This window comes from Scyliorhinus torazame, chromosome 27 (assembly GCF_047496885.1).
Source record: "Scyliorhinus torazame isolate Kashiwa2021f chromosome 27, sScyTor2.1, whole genome shotgun sequence".
NCBI lineage: Eukaryota > Metazoa > Chordata > Chondrichthyes > Carcharhiniformes > Scyliorhinidae > Scyliorhinus > Scyliorhinus torazame.
The window spans coordinates 32,314,312-32,338,241 of record NC_092733.1 but is presented as its reverse complement, the minus strand read 5'-3'; the positions used below and the strand labels follow the sequence as shown (position 1 = coordinate 32,338,241).

The following is a 23,930-nucleotide window of genomic DNA, read 5'->3' as shown; positions in this document are numbered from 1 at the left end:
GATTCTAAAGCCCTGCATTCCATCTGACTTTTATGAACTGGGTTTCTCAACTTGGCCTGCTACCTTTTTAATGATTTGTGCATGTATAGCCCATGGTCCCCTTGCTCTTTGATCCCATTCCACATTCTATCCTTTATTTGATATTGCCCTTCTTCTTGCTGCAAAAATGTATTGCTTCGCCCTTCTCCGTGTCTGCCACCTTCCTGCCCATTCCAGCTGCCTGTCGATGTCCTCCTGAGGTCCAGTACCATCCACCTCACAGCCCAAGTTTTGCCATCCGCAAATTTTGAAATCTCTTCCAAACGTCCGTGACATTGGGACAATATTAATCTTCGGCCAGAGAAACCAGGCTATAGAGTAGTTTCCCTCTTTTACATTGCAAACATTTAATTACGTTGAGGAATTGTTTTTGAGAGTTTGTTTTTTCTCTTCCCCCTCTCCCTCTTCACTCCACTCCCCCTCCCTCCCCGCCTCTATTCTCCCCATCCCGTTTCTTCCCCCCCCCCCCCACCCCCCCCAAACCTTTGCCGCCACCTCTCCCCCTCACTCACCCTCTCTCCATTGCGCCTGCATCTTGCCATGTTCCTGCCTGTGATCCCCTTTCCCTGCTGATCCTGTTTCTCAATCTCTCTACAGGTAGTCATGATCACTGGTGACAACCCTCTTACGGCCTGCCATGTGGCCCGAGAACTCCACTTCATCCAGAAAGAACACACTCTTGTCCTCCAAGCACCTCACACTAAAGGTAAAGCCTGATGTACTTTAAATTGAGGCTTAAAAGCAGCTGATTAAAATAGTCCCATTCACTAATAGAAATGTGTGTACTTAAGTCTTAATGTGCAACTAGTGACTAGCATTTTGTAATGGGATGTATGGAGGACTGTCCCATGTTCATAAAGCCTAATAGAATGTTATGTGCTTGTTGCTTCAGATGCTCAGTGGCTGTGGGAGTCCATTGATGGCACAGTTACCAGCCCCGCGATCCCATCTACCCTGAGTGACATGACCAAACAGTACGACCTGTGCATGACGGGGGAAGGGATCAATTATTTAAACATGGTAGACCGGTCCTTCCTGATGAAGCTGATGCCTCATGTCCACGTGTTTGCACGGGTCGCACCCAAACAGAAGGTTAGACTTTATTGCGATAACGTTGCACTCGTGTAGTGCCTTTAACGTAACAGTTTTATGTAAGACAGCATTTGACATCACACCATGCAATGCAGTAAGTGACCAGTGGAATGGCTGGTTTTAACAAACGTTTTTTTTTTTTTTTTTTGTTGCAATTTTCAGATCCTTCACTTAGAACCATAGAAGTTACAGTGCAGAAGACGTGTTGAAGACAGAGGGGTGGAGAAGTTTGAGGCGGGGGGGTTGGTGGTAGTGGAGAGATGCAATTCTAGAACTTGGGGCAAAGGCAGGGTCACCAATGGTGGGGCAATGGAAACTGGGGGGGTGGTTTCAGCAGTGAATTGAAGCCATTTAACCAATGGGGTCTTGCAGCGCAATGAATTATTCTAGTCTTCTACCCCTGCCCCTTTGATTATTTCTGTTCATTTAATTGCACCCTAAATGCAGCAATCAACTTGGCTTCAATTGTAACTTGTGGTGATGGATTCCCTATTTCAATAACCCATTATGTGGAAATATTTCTCCTGTATCCCACTAACACCCAGAGTGTGGTTGGAATAAACTTCTTAAGAGGGGGTTGGAGGCTGGTTCAATCGAGATCTTCAGAGGGGAATTGGATTGATATCTGAGAAGAGAGAATGTGCAGGGTTAGGGGGCTAAGGCAGGGGGGGGAATGGGACTAGGTCGGATGCTCTTGTCAGGGAGCCAGTGCAGACTGGATGGGCCGAGTGGCCGCCTCGTGCACAATGAAGGTTGTGGGATCCTGTGCGTTGTGACTGAATGCTCACCATCCTCTGTTTGCAGGAGTTTGTAATCACCAGTTTCAAGAGCCTCGGTTACACCACATTGATGTGTGGTGATGGGACCAATGACGTTGGGGCCTTAAAACATGCTGATGTTGGTAAGCATTAAAGGAGTGAATGTGTGACTCTGAGTAACTGGCTGCAGGAATACAAACACCACTGCCTCTGGCTCCAGTATTTAATCCTGCACTTTAACCCAAAACCAGGGATTAAAAGACCAACAAAATTGTAAGATGAAATTTTACGCCTGTTCTTGGCATATATCTAATATATGGACTTGGACTAGATTTCAAGTCCAAGCTATAATCAAAGGATGGTTACAGCACAGGAGGAGGGTATTTGACCCATCATGTCCATATCCAGCTCTTTGCAAAAGGCAACTCGGCTGGTCTCGCTTCCAGCCTTTTAAATTCCCCCTCTTCAGGTGCTCATCCCGTCCCCGTTTGAGAGCTCAAACTGTACAGCAAGATGGCGCCCGGAGCGAAGCGACTCTCTGCGTGCTCTCCCTAACAGATCCTCCCTCCATTTATCTCATAATCGTTCTGATCTTTTAAAATTTAATTCGATGACTACCTATTATGTATTTTCTTTTATTTCCTTTTCTTTTCATGTACTTAATGATCTGTTGAGCTGCTCGCAGAAAAATACTTTTCACTGTACCTCGGTACACGTGACAATAAACAAATCCAATTCCAACTGCTCCTCTCCCCCCCCCCCCCCCCCCCCCAATCTCACTGTGCATTCCAGATCCTAACCACTCACTGTAAAAAGTATTTCTTCATGCCGCCATTGTTTCTTTTACCAGGTGCCTTAATTTGGTATTCTCTGTCCCTCGGCCCATCTGCCAAGAACAAGGATATAACGTGCAATTATCCAGTCCGCTGGCACCAGCCCTGTATCTAAAGGGGATTGCTGGATTATGGGCAGTACCTCTGCCGTTTCTACCCCTTACTTCCCCAAGGATCTTTAGATGCGCCTGCACCAGTCCGGGTGACTCATCAACCTCGCGTACAGCCAACCCTTTTAATGCCCCCTCTTTTACCGTCCGTCTGCCTCTCACTGCCGCCTCTTTCACAATGACTTTTTCAGCATCTTCCTTGGTACAGGCAGATGAAAGCTACTCATTTTAGTATCCATACCAATTCTTCTCTCTGCGGAGGTCTCTTAGCCCTACTCAGTTATTAATTATATGCTGATAGAAGACTTCTGGATTCCCTGTAATTTTAGTTGCCAGTCTTTGCTCACTCTCTGCTTGTCTGGTTTCCTTTTTCACTTTTCCCCCCCCCCCCCTCTGTACTTTCTATATTCAGTCTGGTTCTCACCTGATGTCTTTTTCTGCTTCAGCGATTTCTCCATCTCTTGCCATCTGGGGAGCTTTGGCTTTGTTTGTCCTACATTTACCCCTTGTAGGGATGTACCTCGACTCGACCTGAACTGTCTCGTTAAAGGCAGTCCGTTGTTCTATTGCAGATCTGCCTGTCTATGTATCCAAGACGGGCCCATTCTCACCCCACTGAAATTAGCAGTCCTCCAATTTAATAATTTTACCCTGGATTGCTCCTGGTCCTTTCCCACAGTGAGAGTAACCCCTATGACCCTTTGATCATTGATTCCTAAAGTTACCTCGATAGAGACTTCATCCATTTTACACACTTTGTTGCCCAAAGCCAGACCTAATAATGCCTCCTTTCTCGACTGGACCAGAATCCTATTGATCAGGAAAATTCTCCTGAAGACATTTGATAAACCCATCCCCCCTCTTTTCCACTGTTACGATCCCAGCCTATATTTGGACAATTGAAGCTCCCATCCTTTTTTAACGACTTTTGCACCTCTCCGTTCCCTGCAAATGTGCTCTTCCAAGCCTTTCCAGTAATTGGTGACCTATGGACTACACCCAGCTTTGCAATGGTGCGTCTATTGTGTCTTAACCAGATAGATTGTGACCTGATGCCCCCAGGATATCCTATCCCTCCATCACTAATATTCTCCTTGCTCAGTACTACCATATTGGATTTGGTACTGGGAAATGAACCTGGACAGGTGTTAGATTTGGAGGTAGGTGAACACTTTGGTGATGGTGACCACAATTCGATTACGTTTACTTTAGCGATGGAAAAGGATAGATATATACCGCAGGGCAAGAGTTATAGCTGGGGGAAAGGCAATTATGATGCGATGAGGCAAGACTTAGGATGCATAGGATGGGGAGGGAAACTGCAGGGGATGGGCACAATTGAAATGTGGAGATGGTTCAAGGAACAGCTACTGCGTATCCTTGATAAGTCTGTCCCTGTCAGGCAGGGTGGAAGTGGTCGAGCGAGGGAACCATGGTTTACTAAAGTAATTGAATCACTTGTTAACAGGAAGAAGGAGGCTTATGTAAAGATGAGACATGAAGGTTCAGCTAAGGCACTTGAGAGTTACAAGTTAGCCAGGAAGGACCTAAAGAGAGAGTTAAGAAGAGCCAGGAGGGGACATGAGAAGTCTTTGGCAGGTAGGATCAAGGATAACCCTAAAGCTTTCTTTAGATATGTCAGGAATAAAAGAATGACTAGGGTAAGAGTGGGGCTAGTCAAGGACAGCAGTGGGAAGTTGTGCATGGAGTCCGAGGAGATAGGAGAGGTGCTAAATGAATATTGTTCGTCAGTATTCACACAGGAAAAAGACAATGTTGTCGAGGAGAATACTGAGATACAGGCTACTGGACTAGAAGGGCTTGAGGTTCTTAAGGAGGAGGTGTTAGCAATTCTGGAAAGTGTGAAAATAGATAAGTCCCCTGGGCCGGATGGGATTTATCCTAGGATTCTATGGGAAGCTAGGGAGGAGATTGCTGAACCTTTGGCTTTGATCTTTATGTCATCTTTGTCTACAGGAATAGTGCCAGAAGACTGGAGGATAGCAAATGTTGTCCCCTTGTTCAAGAAGGAGTAGAGACAACCCCGGTAACTATAGACCAGTGAGCCTTACTTCTGTTGTGGGCAAAGTCTTGGAAAGGTTGATAAGAGATAGGATGTATAATCATCTGGAAAGGAATAATTTAATTAGAGATAGTCAACACGGTTTTGTGAAGGGTAGGTCGTGCCTCACAAACCTTATTGAGTTCTTTGAGAAGGTGACCAAACAGGTGGATGAGGGTAAAGCAGTTGATGTGGTGTATATGGATTTCGGTAAAGCCTTTGATAAGGTTCCCCACGGTAGGCTATTGCAGAAAATACAGGGATTCAGGGTGATTTAGCAGTTTGGATCAGAAATTGGCTAGCTGGAAGAAGGCAAAGGATGGTGGTTGATGGGAAATGTTCAGCCTGGAGTCCAGTTACTAGTGGTGTACCACAAGGATCTGTTTTGGGGCCACTGCTGTTTGTCATTTTTATAAATGACCTGGAGGATGGTGTAGAAGGATGGGTGAGTAAATTTGCCGATGATACTAAAGTCGGTGGAGTTGTGGACAGTGCGGAAGGATGTAACCCGTTACAGAGGGACATAGATAAGCTGCTGGGCTGAGAGGTGGCAAATGGAGTTTAATGCAGGAAAATGTGAGGTAATTCATTTTGGAAGGAATAACATGAAGACAGAGTACTGGGCAAATGGTAAGATTCTTGGTAGTGTGGATGAGCAGAGAGATCGTGGTGTCCATGTACATGGATTCCAGAAAGTTGCCACCCAGGTTGTGAGTGTTGTTAAGAAGGCATACGGTGTGTTAGCTTTTATTGGTAGAGGGATTGAGTTTCGGAGCCGTGAGGTCATGTTGCAGCTATACAAAACTCTGGTGCGGCCGCATTTGGAGTATTGCGTGCAGTTCTGGTCGCCGCATTATAGGAAGGGTGTGGAAGCATTGGAAGGGGTGCATAGGAGATTTACCAGGATGTTGCCTGGTCTGGAGGGAAGATCTTATGAGGAAAGGCTGAGGGACTTGAGGTTATTTTCTTTAGAAAGAAGAAGGTTAAGAGGTGACTTAATTGAGGCATACAAGATGATCAGAGGATTGGATAGGGTGGACAGTGAGAGCCTTTTTCCTCGGATGGTGATGTTGAGCAAGAGGGGACATAGCTTTAAATTGAGGGGAGATAGATATAGGATCTATATAGATATAGTCAGAGGTAGACTCTTTACAAAGAGTAGTAAGGGCGTGGAATGCCCTGCCTGCAACAGTAGTGGACTCGCCAACACTAAGGGCATTCAAATGGTCATTGGATAAACATATGGACGATAAGGGAATAGTGTAGATGGGCTTTAGAATGGTTTCACAGGTCGGCGCAACAATCGAGGGCCGAAGGGCCTGTACTGCGCTGTAATGTTCTATGTTCTACCACCTTCTCCATTCTTTCCTGAACACCTTGTCTCCGGGAATGTTTAGCACCCAGTCCTGCAACAACAACACTCCCATGTGGCTACTTGCACCTGCAGCTCACCAACCTTATTTACCATTGCTTTGTGTATTTGCATACGTGTGCTTAAAACCTAATTTAAACTTTACTGTATTACCTCTTAGTCTGAAACCACCTTTGTTATTTATTACTCCAGTGCTATCTGCTCAATGATTTTAACCGTGTGATTATGGTCTCTGATGGTACACCTTTGTTCCCATCTCCCTGTCAGGTTGGCTTAAACCACCCCTAATATCAACGCCAAACTGCACAACGCGGATATTGGTGCCAGCTCTAAGTGCAGCTTATTTTCCCTGTACAGGTCCCTGGTCTCGCTAAATTGCTCCTTGGTGTCCAGAAGGTTTGGTTGGGTTATTGGGTTACGGGGATAGGATGGAAGCCTGGGCTTAAGTAACGTGCTCTCTCCAAGGGCCGGTGCAGACCCAATTGGGCGAATGGCCTCCTTCGCTGTAAATGCGATGATACTCTCCCAAAACTGATCACGTTATATCCGGAATCAAAAACCCTCCCTCCTGCACCATCTCTCCGCTCACATCAGTTATCTGCTTTATCCTCTTATTTCTATACACGCGTGTGGCACCGTCAGGAATCTGCAAGTTACTATCTTTGAGTCCTGCTTGCTAGTCTCCTTCATAACTCCTTAAAATCTGCTGCAACAGGGTGGCACAGTGGCGCTTCTTCACGGAGCTGAGGACTTGTCATTGGCAAATAGGGTTAAGGAAAATCCCAAGGCTTTTTACACGTACATAAAAAGCAAGAGGGTAGCCAGGGAAAGGGTTGGCCCACTGAAGTATAGGCAAGGGAATCTATGTGTGGAGCCAGAGGAAATGGGCGAGGTACTAAATGAATACTTTGCATCAGTATTCACCAAAGAGAAGGAATTGGTAGATGTTGAGTCTGGAGAAGGGGGTGTAGATAGCCTGGGTCACATTGTGATCCAAAAAGACGAGGTGTTGGGTGTCTTAAAAAATATTAAGGTAGATAAGTCCCCAGGGCCTGATGGGATCTACCCCAGAATACTGAAGGAGGCTGGAGAGGAAATTGCTGAGGCCTTGACAGAAATCTTTGGATCCTCGCTGTCTTCAGGGGATGTCCCGGAGGACTGGAGAATAGCCAATGTTGTTCCTCTGTTTAAGAAGGGTAGCAAGGATAATCCCGGGAACTACAGGCCGGTGAGCCTTACTTCAGTGGTAGGGAAATTACTGGAGAGAATTCTTCGAGACAGGATCTACTCCCATTTGGAAGCAAATGGACGTATTAGTGAGAGGCAGCACGGTTTTGTGAAGGGGAGGTCGTGTCTCACTAACTTGATAGAGTTTTTCGAGGAGGTCACTAAGATGATTGATGCAGGTAGGGCAGTAGATGTTGTCTATATGGACTTCAGTAAGGCCTTTGACAAGGTCCCTCATGGTAGACTAGTACAAAAGGTGAAGTCACACGGGATCAGGGGTGAGCAGGCAAGGTGGATACAGAACTGGCTAGGCCATAGAAGGCAGAGAGTAGCAATGGAGGGATGCTTTTCTAATTGGAGGGCTGTGACCAGTGGTGTTCCACAGGGATCAGTGCTGGGACCTTTGCTCTTTGTAGTATATATAAATGATTTGGAGGAAAATTTAACTGGTCTGATTAGTAAGTTTGCAGACAGCACAAAGGTTGGTGGAATTGCGGATAGCGATGAGGACTGTCAGAGGATACAGCAGGATTTAGATTGTTTGGAGACTTGGGTGGAGAGATGGCAGATGGAGTTTAATCCAGACAAATGCATTTTGGAAGGTCTAATGCAGGTAGGGAATATACAGTGAATGGTAGAACCCTCGAGTATTGAAAGTCAAAGAGATCTAGGAGTACAGGTCCACAGGTCACTGAAAGGGGCAACACAGGTGGAGAAGGTAGTCAAGAAGGCATACGGCATGCTTGCCTTCATTGGCCGGGGCATTGAGTATAAGAATTGGCAAGTCATGTTGCAGCTGTATAGAACCTTAGTTAGGCCACACTTGGAGTATAGTGTTCAATTCTGGTCGCCACACTACCAGAAGGATGTGGAGGCTTTAGAGAGGGTGCAGAAGAGATTTACCAGAATGTTGCCTGCTATGGAGGGCATTAGCTATGAGGAGCGATTGAATAAACTCGCTTTGTTCTCACTGGAACGAAGGAGGTTGAGGGGAGACCTGATAGAGGTATACAAAATTATGAGGGGCATAGACAGAGTGGATAGTCAGAGGCTTTTCCCCAGGGTAGAGGGGTCAATTACTAGGGGGCATAGGTTTAAGGTGAGAGGGGCAAGGTTTAGAGTAGATGTACGAGGCAAATTTTTTACGCAGAGGGTAGTGGGTGCCTGGAACTCGCTACCGGAGGAGGTGGTGGAAGCAGGGACGATAGGGACATTTAAGGGGCATCTTGACAAATATATGAATAGGATGGGAATAGAAGGATACGGACCCAGGAAGTGTAGAAGATTGTAGTTTAGTCGAGCAGCATGGTCGGCACGGGCTTGGAGGGCCGAAGGGCCTGTTCCTGTGCTGTACATTTCTTTGTTCTTTGTTGACCCGGATTCAATTCCAGCCCCTGGGTCACTGTCCGTGTGGAGTTTGCACATTCTCCCCGTGCCTGCGTGGGTCTCACCCCCACAACCCAAAAAGATGTGCAGGTTCGGTTGATTGGCCACGCTACATTGCCCCTTAATTAGAAAAAAATGATTTGGGTACTCTAAATTTATAAAAAAGTAAATACAACCTTTGCTGCAGGACCTAATCCATCTTTCTGCTTATGTTGTTTGTGTTGATGTGGACTATGATCTCTGGCTGTTTACTCTTCCCTCTTCCAGCACTTTGCAGCCGTTCGCTGACATCCTCTGCACCGGGTAGACATTAGGCCATCGTGAACTCAGTCTGCAGCCACAGAAATGCTCGGCTGTTCCCCTAACTATAGAATATCCCTTCACTATTGCTTCCCCGATCATCTTTCACCCCCCTTCCCCCCCCCCCCCCCCTCCTTGTCAGCTGAGCCAGACGTGGTGCTGTGGGCTTGACTCTGGCCCCCAAGAGGGACCATCAAACTTGCCTGCATTCGGAACTGAATTCTGATCAGGGAGCGCGATGTGCTAGGGCCCCTTGGGCTACCTGCTTTTTTCCTCCTCCTCCTCGACTGCCTGCCAGTCATCCATTTCCCCCTCTGCCTCCACACCTGTGAGGTGGCCACATCCAGGAACGGCTCGCCCACCACCTTCTCGAAGGTAGTTGGGAATGGATAATAAATACTGGCCGAGCCAGCGATCCCCGCAGCCCATTGAAAGAATAAATTAGCGACTAGGAAAATGTGCTACCCTTGTAGGTCTCGATGAGCTTCCGCTGACCGTGCTTCCTGCACGTTTGGCTGTTCAGTGCACTAGAGTTCCCACGTGGAACTGATGTGTATTTTATGTGACTGGGGTGCCCTGTCGTGGTTCCATTTATTAGACTAACTTAACCTTAATATAAATAAACTAAAGGCTTATTAAAAATTTAGCTAAACAAAAAAAAACCTGAACAATCGTAACCTTCCCTCACTTTTTAAAATTTCTTTTTAACTTCACTCTCTGATGTTTGTGCTCGCTCTGCTCTGCCCCAAGGTCGTCCATGCTCCAGACCACTGGAGTTCTCTGTACAGCGGATCAGCTGCCTCTTGTCCTGTGATCACTGCTTGATTTCCTTTTGTTGTTGAAGTGCTGTCACTTAAAAAGAAAGAGGTGATGGATAACCTCATACAGGCCATTCAAACAATGGAAAAGTTTGAGAGGGTTAGTTCTAGAGAAGATGTTCCATTTTTGTAAGACACTAATCTTGGAGCCATAAATGTACTATAATGGCCAATAAATCCAACGAGTTTAGGAGCTGGTACTTTACCCAAATAATGGCTGGAATATAGAACTTGCTATCACAGCGATGCACCCCCCTCCCCGCCCCCAGGGTTATTCCGGCTCACTGCTGCCCCTGGCATTGCTTTTTGGAGATTTCCCCATCTGCCCTCAGCAACCTTGGGCTGCACCGTCGGTGCTTCCCCACCGTTCAAGCGTTTCAGCGAGTGTCCTGTTGTTTCAGGAGTGGCTTTGCTGGCCAACGCTCCCGAACGGATTCCGGAGAAGAAGAGGAAGTCAAAGGACGGGATAACCGACGGGAGACCTTTCACTTCCAACTCCAGCAGCAACCTGAAACCAACCTCTCGGGCAGCGAGGCACCGGTTAATGTCACAGCGGGAGGAGCAGCTGGCCGTACAAAGGGTGGGTAACACTCGGGCATTTACTGGGTCATCTCGACTGGTTAGCCTGGACTCGCTCTTCTTGATATGTAAATGTATTGTGTTTAAAGCTAATTTAATTAAAGCGAAACACATCTGTTAAATAGTGATCTAAAGTTTGTGATCTCCCAGTGGTTGCACGGGGAGTGAGTTGCAATGAAGCACAGGAGGATCTCGGGCGCAGTTCCCAATCTGTGCTCAAGTTAACTGGTTCACTGGACTAGAACTTAATCACCAAGGGGAGAGCGAAAACAAATCAGCCAGGGTCCCGATACCTGATCTCTCTCTTGATGTGCACCCTCCCTACCCTTAAAAAAAAAAAAAAGGTGTTGGGGTGATGATGTCTCCGCAGGTGAATACCCTATTGTACATCACTGTCAAAGTACACGCTAAGACCTGGGTACCACCACATGTGAGGCTGATACTGCCCAGAAACTGGGTGTTGTGGCCCTGAGGTGGCAGCTCCCTGGGGGTTTTCCTCCCTGTTGGGCAGGCTCAGCTGCTGCTTGGTGACTGAGCAGGAGCTGGGAATGTGGAAGCTCTGAGGAATGCCCCCCCCCCCCCCCCCCCCCCCCCCCCGGGGCCCCGAATATCACCGCGTGCGCCACACAGCTGTAAGCTGAAGCATTCCACTTCCACTCCAGCCGGTGACGAATGATATGGAATATTGTGCGGCTCAATCTCCTGAGAGCGTCAACTATTCATTGCATCTCAGCCAGAGCTTTGCTGCCTGGGATCTCCCCGGAAGAAATAGCCAGTCAGCAGTTGGGATTTCCGAATAATTGATGCAACATCGGCGATCGTTGGGAGCGAGGGCTGGCGGCTGCGGCAGCAAGAGTAGAATAAAGAGGTGTACAGATCAGAGTGAAGAGGCCTCGGGATAAAGGAGGCTGCAGGTGGAGGGTGGAGCAAGGCTGCGGACTCGGCAATGACCAGCCGACAAATGGGCAAGTGATTAATATGAGATGGGAGGAAGGAGCAGAGCTGGAGTTTGGCAAAAGATGGGTAGCCTGAGGGTGCTGAAGCTGCTGCCGGGTGGGATGGAGTGACCTCGGTAACGCGATACAAGTGGCATTCCAAGCTCGACCTATGTGGTAAGTAATTCCGCACCCTGACCAATTTTCAGATAAACCTGTCCCACCACCTCTGGGTAGTCGAAGCCACGTTGCAGTGATTGGAATGATTCACGGGCCGTGCCTTTCACAGGCTGCCTGCAGTTGGCTGCGGTTCCTGGGGTTAACCCACTTACATTATTCTAAGGCCCAGTGATATCAGCAGCCTGTGTTTGCTCCGATTCATTTCTCCGCCCACCATGTGTTCTCTCCCTACAGGAGCGTCTTAACCAGGTGCTGAAGGACCTTGAGGAGGATCAGATGCCTGTAATAAAACTGGGAGATGCCAGCATTGCAGCTCCATTTACTTCCAAACTATCATCCATCATGTGCAGTGAGTATCTGTACATAACCCGCCTCCTCTCTGGTGTTCCTTAACCTACATACTGTATATTGTCATTCTTCCACAAATTATCCTTGCCTCAATTAAATGCTACCCCTTTCTTGCTCAGTCTCCCAGTATTATACAAAGCAGGTTTCAATACTGGGAGCCCAAGACCTGGGACCCGCGTTCTAGATGCAGCCAGCCTCAATAGACTGCTTTCTGGTTGCATCGTCACTTTTCGCTTTCCCCGCAGCCCTCACGACACACGTGCCGAAAATTTGATTGCTTCATCAATACGACCCCCAGGACCTTCTCCACCTCGGGGGCGTTGAGTGGCAATGACCTGTGAGTAGGAGTGGATTCTCCCAGCTCCAAACCCACCCGCTGCACTGGTCAACTTTGAGACACACCGACCATTCTCCAAAAACTTCTAGACCCACTTACGGATTGTTAGTTTCATTTAATTCCTGTGTATAATGCTGATGAGTTGTAATGGCTCTAACACCGATTGCTGTGGAACTCCACTAGTGTTTGGGCCCCACCGATGGTATCCACTCGGCTTTCTGCTGGTGTGAATACAATATTCAGTCCAAGCTGAAATCTCCCTACTCGTCCCACAATTGTTCCAAGATGGCGCCGGAGCGAGGCGACTCTCTGCGAGCTCTCCCAAACAGATCCACTTTTTACTTAACCTATACTCGTTCTCCTATTATGTATTTTCTTTTATTCCCTTTTCTTCTCATGTACTTAACCTGTTGAGCTGCTCGCAGAAAAATACTTTTCACTGTACCTCGGTACACGTGACAATAAACAAATCCAATCCAACAAGACACACTGCCTTGCTTAGCAGTTTTTTGTGCGATATTCAATCGATCTCAAGTTAAGCCGCATGCTAGCTGTAGGACCTCCATTGCCCATCGGGGTGGGTGGTGGTTAAGGGGCTCTTTTCTCTCCTCTCTCTCTCTCTCTCTCTCTCTCTCTTCTCCCCCCTCTCCTCCTGGTCAGATTTTCCTCTCATCCCTGTAAGGTGGGGTAGGGTGTTGGAGGCATTGAGAATGATGGTGGGGTTGGATTCTGACGTTACAGCTCGGAACAGAAAAGGCTGGCGAGTGGATACTGCCAGACCTAAGAAGCTGACTCAGTGTGGTGTTAATGAAGGATTTGGAGCAAGGGCATTTGATACACAAGTCATTATGGCACTGAAGGAGACCTTTCAGCCCATCAAATCCATACTGGCTCTTTGGAGCAGTCCAATCAGTCCCACTCCCACACTCTATTCCCGTAAACCTGCATGTTTATTCCCATTGTGTGCCTCCAATTTCCCTTTGAAATCATTGATCCATCTTACCTTCCACTGCACTCGGAGGCAGCAAGTTCCAGATCGTTACCACTTATTGGGTTTAAAAGAAAGGTTTACCTCCTCCTGCATCTTTTACCCAAGACCTTTAATCTGCCCACCTTCCACCCCCCCCCACCCCACCCCTCGCTCTTGTACCATCAGCAGATTTTCTCTGCCACCTTATCTTAACCTGTCTTAATCTTGTCCAGCTCTATCAGATTTCCCCTCCACTCTCCTCGATCCAGCGAGATCAACCGCAGCTTCTCCAACCTAAACTTGTGGTGGAATTCCTTCATCCCGGAACCATTCCAGTAAATCTCCTCTGCCAAGGCCGTCACATCCTTCCCAAAGATTGCAAGCAATGCATGATTCCGAGCAGCAGGCGATCAAATAAAATGCCAAGTTGGGTAGGACCGTTTTCCGTTAATCAGCCAGGCTGGCCAAGTGGGCAGGCCCAAGGCAGATACAGTTCGATGTACAGAAATGTGAAGTGACACAAAGAACAAAGAAAAGTACAGCACAGGAACAGGCCCTTCGGCCCTCCAAGCCCGTGCCGACCATGCTGCCCATCTAAACTAAAATCTTCTACACTTCCTGGGTCCGTGTCCCTCTATTCCCATCCTATTCCTATATTTGTCAAGATGCCCCTTAAATGTCACTATCGTCCCTGCTTCCACCACCTCCTCCGGCAGCGAGTTCCAGGCACCCACTACCCTCTGTGTATAATAAAAAAAAAAAAAACTTGCCTCGTACATCTCCTACATCTCCTCTAAACCTTGCCCCCACACCTTACACCTATGCCCCCTAGTAATTGACCCCTCTACCCTGGGAAAAAGCCTCTGACTATCCATTCTGTCTATGCCCCTCATAATTTTGTATATCTCTTATCAGGTCGCCTCTCAACCTCCGTCATTCCAGTGAGAACAAACCGAGTTTATTCAACCGCTCCTCATAGCTAATGCCCTCCATACCACGCAACATCCTGGTAAATCTCTTCTGCACCCTCTCTAAAGCCTCCACATCCTTCTCGTAGTGTGGCGACCAGCATTGAACATTATACTCCCAAGTGTGGCCTAACTAAGGTTCCATACAGCCGCAACATGACTTGCCAATTTTTATACTCAATGCCCCGGCCAATGAAGGCAAGCATGCCGTATGCCTTCTTGACTACCTTCTCCAACCTGTGTTGCCACTTTCAGTGACCTGTGGACCTGTACACCTAGATCTCTCTGACTGTCAATACCCTTGAGGGTTCTACTATTCACTGTATATTCCCTACCTGCATTAGACCTTCCAAAATGCATTACCTCACATTTGTCCGGATTAAACTCCCATCTGCCATCTCTCCGCCCAAGTCTCCAAACAATCTAAATCCTGCTGTATCCTCTGACAGTCCTCATCGCTATTTGCAATTCCACCAACCTTTGTGTCGTCTGCAAACTTACTAATCAGGCCAGTTACATTTTCCTCAATCATTTATATATATATATATATATATATATATATATTTTATATATATATATATATATATATATATATATATATATATATATACTACGAACAGCAAAGGTCCCAGCAATGATCCCTGCGGAACACCACTAGTCACAGCCCTCCAATCAGAAAAGCACTCTTCCATTGCTACTCTCTGCCTTCTATGACCTAGCCAGTTCTGTATCCATCTTTCCAGCTCACCCCTGATCCCGTGTGACTTCACCTTTTGTACCAGTCTGCCGTAAGGGACCTTGTCAAAGGCCTTACTGAAGTCCATATAGACAACAGCCACTGCCCTACCTGCATCAATCATCTTTGTGACCTCTTCGAAAAACACGTATCAAGTTCGTGAGACACGACCTTCCCTTCGCAAAACCGTGCTGCCTCTCGCTAATCCGTCCATTAGCTTCCAAATGGGATTAGATCCTGTCTCGAAGAATTCTCTCCAGTAATTTCTCTACCACTGACGTATGGCTCACCGGCCTGTAGTTCCCTGGATTATCCTTGCTACCCTTCTTAAACAAAGGAACTGGCTATTCTCCAGTCCACCGGGACATCACCTGAAGACAGTGAGGATCCAAAGATTTCTGTCAAGGCCTCAGCAATTTCCTCTCCAGCCTCCTTCAGTATTCTGGGGTAGATCTCATTAGGCCCTGGGGACTTATCTACCTTAATATTTTTCAAGACGCCCAACACCTCGTCTTTTTGGATCTCAATGTGACCCAGGCTATCTACACACCCTTCTCCAGACTCAACATCCACCAATTCCTTCTCTTTGGTGAATACTGATGCAAAGTATTCATTTAGTACCTCGCCCATTTCCTCTGGCTCCACACATAGATTCCCTTGCCTATCCTTCAGTGGGCCAACCCTTTCCCTGGCTACCCGCTTGCTTTTTATGTACGTGTAAAAAGCCTTGGGATTTCCTGAACCCTATTTGCCAATGGCTTTTCGTGACCCCTTCTAGCCCTCCTGACTCCTTGCTTAAGTTCCTTGCTACTTTCCTTATATTCCACACAGGCTTCGTCTGTTCCCAGCCTCCTAGCCCTGACAAATGCCTCCTTTTCCTTTTTGATGAGGCCTACAATATCTCTCGTTATCCAAGGTACCTGAAATTTGCCATATTTATCCTCCTTCCGCACAGGAACATGCCGGTCCTGAATTTGAAAGCCTCCCACATGTCAGACGTTGATTTACCCTCAAACATCCGCCTCCAATCTAGGTTCTTCAGTCCCCGCCTAATATTGTTGTAATTAGCTTCAGTTTGGAAGAATGAGGACAAGCGACATAGAACAAAGAAACTTACAGCACAGGAACAGGCCCTTCAGCCCTCCCAGCCTGTGCCGATCCAGATCCTTTATCTAATCCTTTCACCTATTTTCCAAGGATCTACTTCCCTCTGTTCCTCGCCTGTTCATATATCTGTCTAGATGCATCTTAAATGATGCTATCGTGCCCGCCTCTACCACCTCCGCTGGCAAAGCATTCCAGGCACCCATCACCCTCTGCGTAAAACAACTTTCCATGCACATCTCCCTTAAACTTTCCCCCTCTCACCTTGAAATCGTTACCCCTTGTAATTGACACCCCCACTCTTGGAAAAAGCTTGTTGCTATCCACCCTGTCCATACCTCTCATAATTTTGTAGACCGCAATCAGGTCCCCCCTCAACCTCCGTCTTTCCAACGAAAACAATCCTAATCTACTCAACCTTTCTTAATAGCTAGCACCCTCCATGCCAGGCAACATCCTGGTGAACCTCCTCTGCACCCTCTCTAAAGCATCCACATCCTTCTGGTAATGTGGCGACCAGAACTGCACGCAGTATTCCAAATGTGGCCTAACCAAAGTCCTGCCGACTCTTGTACTCAATACCCCATCCGATGAAGGCAAGCATGCTGTATGCCTTCTTGACCACTCTATTGACCTGCATTGCCACCTTCAGGGTACAGTGGATCTGAACTCCAGATCTCTCTATGCATCAATTTTCCCCAGGACTCTTCCATTTACCGTATAGTCCGCTCTTGAATTAGATCTTCCAAAATGCATCACCTCGCATTTGCCTGGATTGAACTCCATCTGCCATTTCTCTGCCCAACTCTCCAATCTATCTATATTTTGCTGTATTCTCTGACAGTCCTCCTCACTATCTGCAACTCCACCAATCTTGGTATCATCTGCAAAGTTGCTAATCAGACCACCAATAAAGTTGCTAATCAGACGACCTATACCTTCGTCCAGATCATTTATGTATATGACAAACAACAGTGGTCCGAGCACGGATTCCTGTGGAACACCACTAGTCACCTTTCTCCATTTTGAGACACTCCCTTCCACCACTACTCTGTCTCCTGTTGCCCAGCCAGTTCTTTATCCATCTAGCTAGTACACCCTGAACCCCATACGACTTCACTTTTTCCATCAACCTGCCATGGGAAACTTTATCAAACGCAAACATGAACTAAATGGTCCAATTGTAATGATGCAGTGCGTGAAAAGAAAGACCCGATGGTTTAGGTACACAACCCCTCGGAAGGAAAGGTTGGGAGTGCCATTTAAAATTGCATTGGAATCCCGGGCTAGGAAGTAGTCGCAGAGTACAAAAAGAAGGAAGCTGTGTCAAACCTTTATAAATCACTGCCTGGCCTGAGCCTGTGGCATTGTGTCCAACTCTGGGCACTACACTTTAGGAGGGAGGAGATTGTTCAGAACAATATCAGGGATACAAAAAGTGCTGGAAAAGCTCAGCAGGACTGGCATGGCAACCCCTCAACCAATCAACTCGACAACCAATCAGTACCCTTACCTCATGCAGTATAGATTGCTGCTCTCTTTGAAATTTGGTATTTTTGCACCTGACCTGATGAGTGCAAGATGCAAAGCTTTGATAGTGTGTCTCTTTTTTCAGGAATACTCAATTCTGAACTGCCAAGCATCTATATATTTCAGACTTATGAAGATTCTTTCCTCTCTCTCCCTCCTCCCCCTCTCTCTCCACAGTATGTTACGTGATCAAACAAGGCCGTTGCACATTGGTAACCACGCTGCAGATGTTTAAGATCCTGGCCCTGAATGCGCTGATCCTTGCTTACAGCCAGAGCGTGTTGTACCTGGAGGGAGTTAAGTTCAGCGACTTCCAGGCCACGTTGCAGGGGTTACTTCTCGCTGGCTGCTTCCTCTTCATCTCTAGATCCAAGGTAAAATAATGTGTATTTAACATTCATGAATGTGTGCTTCAGCCATTGCCTTCTGCATGGGCTATCTCTTGTAGACTCAGGATCTGGGCAGCACGGTAGCACAGTGGTTAGCACAGTTGCTTCACAGCTCCAGGGTCCTGGGTTCGATTCCCGGCTTGGGTCACTGTCTGTGCGGAGTCTGCACGTTCTCCCCGTGTCTGCGAGGGTTTCCTCCGGGTGCTCCGGCTTCCTCCCACAGTCCAAAGATGTGCAGGTTAGGTGGATTGGCCAGGCTTAACTTTCCTTGGTGTCCAAAAAGGTTAGGTGGGGTTACTGGGTTACGGGGATAGGGTAGAGGTATGGGCTTGGGTAGGGTGCACTTTCCAAGGGCCGGTGCAGACTCGATGGGCCGAATGGCACTTTAAATTCTATGATTTATTTCAATGATAACTTAAATGTGACCAGTTGTGGTGGCCACATAGCAGCCACCGTTACGCTGTATAATCTAAACACAGTACCTCGCCTTTTCTGGTTTGACAGAGGGGCAAGAGGGAATATGAATCATTTCTATTCAACTAATCAAATGGAGGGAAGTTTGCCTCCGAATAACCTGATGGCAGCAGTGCCCGAGACTCACCATGGGCTAATCTGCAACAGCCGAGTAACCCAGGAGAGATTAAGAGGCAGTGATCGAATCAACCGCTCAACAGAGTTTTATATCAGACCAGTAGATCCACGTTCCTCAGCAACATGTGTGTGTACAGTCAGAGGGCTTCCCTGACCTGTTGGGCTTGGTGTGGGCACTGGAAGCACTTTATAAAAGGAGACTGGCAATTGGCCAAAGAGGTTTGGGGCCCGCGAAGCTTGAGGTCAGACTGAAGATGCTTGTCAAACTCTGTGCTTCCGGAATGGTCAGGAAGTGTTTACCACTTGTAACTCATCGATGGTTTGTGGGCATGTCAAAGAAATGGTCTGTGGTTTCCTCACTGGCCCCAGTCACATTGTCATTCAATGTGTCTCTATCTCCTTGGGTGATTTGTGCCTCTGCCTCTTTGTCAGCCTATCTGTTTCTCTCTCCTACATGGCTCTCTTCTCTACCCATTCCGCCACCCAGCATCCCCTCTCTAATTTCACCCCTCTCTTGCTTTCTCCTCACTCAGGCTCTCTCTGTAAGATGGTAGTGGAAATGTTCGCCTTTTTGTTTTTGCAACAGTCTCTTCCTCTGCTCTGTATTGCTGGTCGGGGAGCTCAGGCCTTGGCTTGGTCAGGCTGCCTTGGTGAGTAAAGGCAGTGAACCCACAGATGCGGCTCTCCCCACTTGCCTGGACGGGAGCAGCTCCGACATCACTCGAGACGCTCAACGCCATCCAGGACAAAGCAGCCAACTTGCTCAGCGCCCCATCCAGCACCTTCCAATTTCATTTCCTCCACCACCGATGCACAGTGCCATCTACAAGATGCACTGCAGCCCTTCCACAGCATCTTCCAAACTCGCAATCTCTACCACTGAGGACTAGGACAGCAAATGTATTAAGAGTGCCACCTCGTGCAATTCTCCCCTCAGCCGCACACCAGCCTGACTCAGAACTATAGGAGCGATTCTACGGTCGTGTTGTGCCCAGGGCAAATCCCGCTATGTCGGGAGAATTCTGGAAGAGGCCTGAACCGGGATTTGTGCCGAGTGCCAGCAGTTTGCTCCCGGCCTGCTCCGGTTCACACCCTCGCTGGCCGTGCACCAGATTAGCATATCTAAATCCTCGGTTAAATATGCAGGATCGGTTTTTATGCCGGATTTTCCCGGCTCCTGCAATTCTCCCACCCGAGAATCGCGCGATGATCGCACTGGGAGCCTCCCAGTGCCTTGGCAGAGCCTGGATGGCAGGGGCCTGAAAGGGGTAAAAGCATTTGGCGACCCCATTGTGGGGTGCCACACACCGAGGGCACACACGTCTGTCAGCCCACTGAGATCACGGCGCCCGGATTGCTGAGGAGCTCGACTGTCTGGCGTCTTCAGATCCCGCGCACCTCATTAACAGAGCAGATCACCCCAACTGTCGAGCGTGGGTGGATTGTGATCTCGATCACATCACACCACTCGGCAGAAGTCGCACCTCGTTTCCCACCGGCGACCACCAGGAAATCTGGGAGAATTGGGCCCTATATCTTTTATATATTTTCTTACTTTATTGGAGGGAAACAGTGGCGTAGAGGTGATGTCAGCGGATTAGTAATCCAGAGGCCCAGGCTCTGGGCTTCAAATCCCACCACGGCAGCTAGCGGAATTGGACAATGTGGTTGACTCTTAACTTCCGCTCAGAAATGTCCTAACAAGTCACTCAGTTCAAGGGATGGCAACAAATGAGGGCCACATCCCATGACAGCAATTTTTAAAAAATAGTCGTTCCTTCACTGTCGCTGGCTCAAACTCCTGGAACTCTGTCCTTAATGGCATATATAATCATGGTTTCACAGCACAGAGGCCCTTCGGCCCATTGCGCCTGCACTCCGGCCACCGAGCTTCTGTCCATTCTAATCTTATCTTCCAGCCCTTGGTCTGTGGCCTTGTCTGCTTTGGCGTTTCAAGTGCTCATCTAAATATTTAAATGTTGTGAGGGTTCCCGCCTCTACCACTCTCTCAGGCAGCGAGTTCCAGATTCCACCACACTCCGGGTGAAAATTCTATCCTCAAATCTCCTGCCCTCACCTTAAATCTATGCTCCCTGGTCATTGACCCCTCGACAAAGGGGAAATGCTCCTTCCTATCTACACTGGGTGTATCTACACCACATGGACTGCAGCAGTTGAAAAAGGCAGCTCGCCACCACCCTCTCGGGCCATTAGGGAATGGGCAACACATGCCGGCCCAGCCAGCGACATCCCATCAATGAATAAAAAGAAAGATTGTCGCCCCAAAAGGTGTCAAAGCTGAGCCACTGTCCCCACACAACACAGACGACCATGGGCAACACACTCCCTGTATGTGCCATCACCACGTCAGACCTGATGGGTTAGCAACGACCGCTGCAAGTTTATCAAGTGACAATCTAGTCCGTGACCCATAAATAAATGAGAATCTGTGCAGCAGTAGTGTACGATCTGCAATGGCTGTCATGGCCAAGCAAATGGTGTTATGTTGATCAGGAAAGTCCTGGCTTTAATCCATGGCCTTGGTGTCCATTGGTTTTGGTTGGAGGGGGTGTTGCTGTGGTAGGGATGTATTGCTCCCACGTTCCTGCCTCCTAACCATTATCAACTCTAATCAAAAGACTTTGATGTGTTTGCCCAGCGGATGTAGTGTTGGACCCGGCAGTTTCCCACTCTCCGGCCCAGTTCAGATAGGGTGAGCGGCCGTTTGGGTGAGTGAACCGAGGGTATCTGGATGCCGCGGATCCAAACCCATTGAGGGAGGAATGGGGCAGTATGACATCTGGTCTTGGTCTTTTGATAACCCAATCTCCTCGTTCTCTTGACTTTCCTCCAGCCACTGAAGACCCTGTCGAAGGTGCGCCCACTGCCAAACATATTCAACCTGTACACGATTCTCACCGTGCTGCTTCAGTTTGCTGTCCATTTCGTCAGCTTAGTTTACCTGTACAGGGCGGCACAGGAATATTCCTCTTCCAGGTGAGATCCTCATTGTGTTTCTTCTCGTCTCCTGGTTCTACCCGGGGAACGGTGCAGAGCCCTCGCACAAATGTACTTCTATCGTTCCCCCTTGTGTCTGTAAAAGTGGGACACATTTCCCGTGTTGGACGCCACAACAATTTAGTCATCCCATTTCAGTGTTGATTAAAGAAAAGGCCTGCATTTGTGTAGTGCCTTCCACGACCGCCGTTATGGAGTGTAGTTCCCTGTAATGTACAGATCTGGGTTGAGGCTGTCCCAGGCTTGTGGAAAAACTCTAACCTTTCTCAGCACCCAGTTCTCGATAAGCAGCATAATCTAATTGATTTGGCGTGTTCTGTCCTTGTAATCACCCAGTAACTGTGATACCGCTGGGGCCAAGGCGCATGTCTGCTCCGTCATTTAATGAGATTATGATTGAGATGAGGAGAAATTACTTCACTGAAAAGATTGTGAATCTTTGGAATTCTCCACCCCAGGGGTTGTGAATGCTCCATCGTTGAATATATTTAAAACTGGGATAGACAGATTGTTGGTCTCTTGGGGAACTCGGGGATGTGGGGAGAGGGTGGGGAAATGGAGTTGAAACCCAAATCAGCCATTTGTATCGATTGGCGGAGCAGGCTCAATGGGCTGTGTGGTTTATGCCTCCTCCTTAGGTTCTTGTATTCATATCCTCATGTCGACTAGCACAAACTCGCTGGGCTGGACTTGTAGAGGTGGGGGGGGGGGGCGGTCAGGGAAGGTTGTGGGCATTTACAACCCCTGGGCCACAGAGGAAAGGGTTGTTGGGGCTCCAATTCAGTCTTTCCTCTTTAACATTTGTCCAGGTGGATACTGGGATCGGGGTCAGTTGTGATGCCTTCCATTGTCAACTTGCTCAACAACACTCCATAAAACATTGGAGCAGAAGTCGGCCATTCGGCCCATTCTGCTCCGTCATTCAATGAGATCATGACTGATCTGATAATCCTCAACCCCACTTCTCCTCTTTTCCCCCCCCCCCCCCCATCCCCATAACCCTCGATTGCCTTATTAATCTGCCTCTCTCAGCCTTGAACATGCTTAATGGCCCAGCCTCTACAGCTCTCTGCGGTAAAGACTTCCACAGATTCACTCCCCTCTGAGAGAAGAAATTCCTCCTCATCTCTGTCTGAAATGGGCGACCCCTCACTGGGATCACACCCTCTGGTCCCAGACTCTCCCACAAGGGGAAACAACCTCTCAGCATCGACCCTGTCAAACCCCCTGAGAATCCGATATGTCTCAATCAGGTCGCCTCTCATTCTTCTAAACTCCAACCAGTGCAGACTCAACCTCTCCTCATAAGAAAATCCCTCCAGACCGGGATCGACCTGGTCAACCTTCTCTGGACTGCCTTCAACGCTAGCATATCTTTCCTTGGATAAGGAAAACTGTTCACAATATTCCAGGTGTGGCCTTGTATTGTTTTAGCAGGATTTCCCTATTTTTAGACTCCATTCCCTTTGAAATAAAGGCCAACATTCCATTTGCCTTCCCAATGACCTTCTGAACTTGCACGCTAGCTTGTGATTGATGCAAGAGGAACCCCCAAATCCCTCCGAGCTGAGACTTTCTGCAGTCTTTCTCCATTTAAACAATATTCCGCTCCCCTGACAGGAGGGCGTCCACCACCTTGGGTGACCGTCTGTGTGGAGTTTGCACGTTCTCCCGATGAGGGTTTGCAGCATCCGGAGAGGAAGGTGTAACGTTTTGACGTTGCTGAGTAAATGGCTCACTATTCAGTTACACTGGGTATGTACTTACAGAACCAACACAGGTTGCAGCCAGTAAGTTACCTGTGAGCTGCTGAGGCACAGGCGGTTCTGGAATGTGATATTGGGATATTACGGCTCCCCTGGTAACCGTGTTTTGATTTTACCGCCCGCCTTGTTTCCTTTTCCAGCACAGAGGAGTTTGTGGATTTGTACAAAGAGTTTGAGCCCAACCTGGTGAACAGCACTGTGTACATCATGTCCATGTCAATGCAGATGGCCACTTTCGCCATTAATTACAAGGTGAGAGGAACGATTAGTGTACAGCAGCTGGGAGCTGATCGACCGATCAGCTTTGATTATGGGCGGCACAGTGGTTAGCACTGCTGCCTTGCAGCGCCAGGTTACCTGGGGCCAATTCCTGCCTTGGGTGACCGTCTGTGTGAAGTTCGCACGTTCTCCCCTGTCTGCGTGGGTTTTCTCCGGGTGCTCCAGTTTCCTCCCACAGTCCAAAGATGTGCAGGTTAGATGGA

At 48.0% G+C, this 23,930-nt stretch overlaps 1 protein-coding gene across 1 annotated transcript in view; it reads left to right on the top strand.

The window, feature by feature from the left end:
- The window catches only part of atp13a1 (ATPase 13A1), a 74,329-nt gene that overhangs the window by 48,140 nt on the left and 2,259 nt on the right, over positions 1 to 23,930 (top strand). Inside the window, exons 17-24 of the mRNA XM_072491231.1 lie at positions 637 to 745; positions 932 to 1,131; positions 1,936 to 2,032; positions 10,399 to 10,577; positions 11,926 to 12,040; positions 17,862 to 18,058; positions 21,519 to 21,661; positions 23,589 to 23,700. Coding sequence (XP_072347332.1) covers positions 637 to 745; positions 932 to 1,131; positions 1,936 to 2,032; positions 10,399 to 10,577; positions 11,926 to 12,040; positions 17,862 to 18,058; positions 21,519 to 21,661; positions 23,589 to 23,700 — 1,152 coding nt within the window. The remainder of the gene's footprint in view (positions 1 to 636; positions 746 to 931; positions 1,132 to 1,935; positions 2,033 to 10,398; positions 10,578 to 11,925; positions 12,041 to 17,861; positions 18,059 to 21,518; positions 21,662 to 23,588; positions 23,701 to 23,930) is intronic.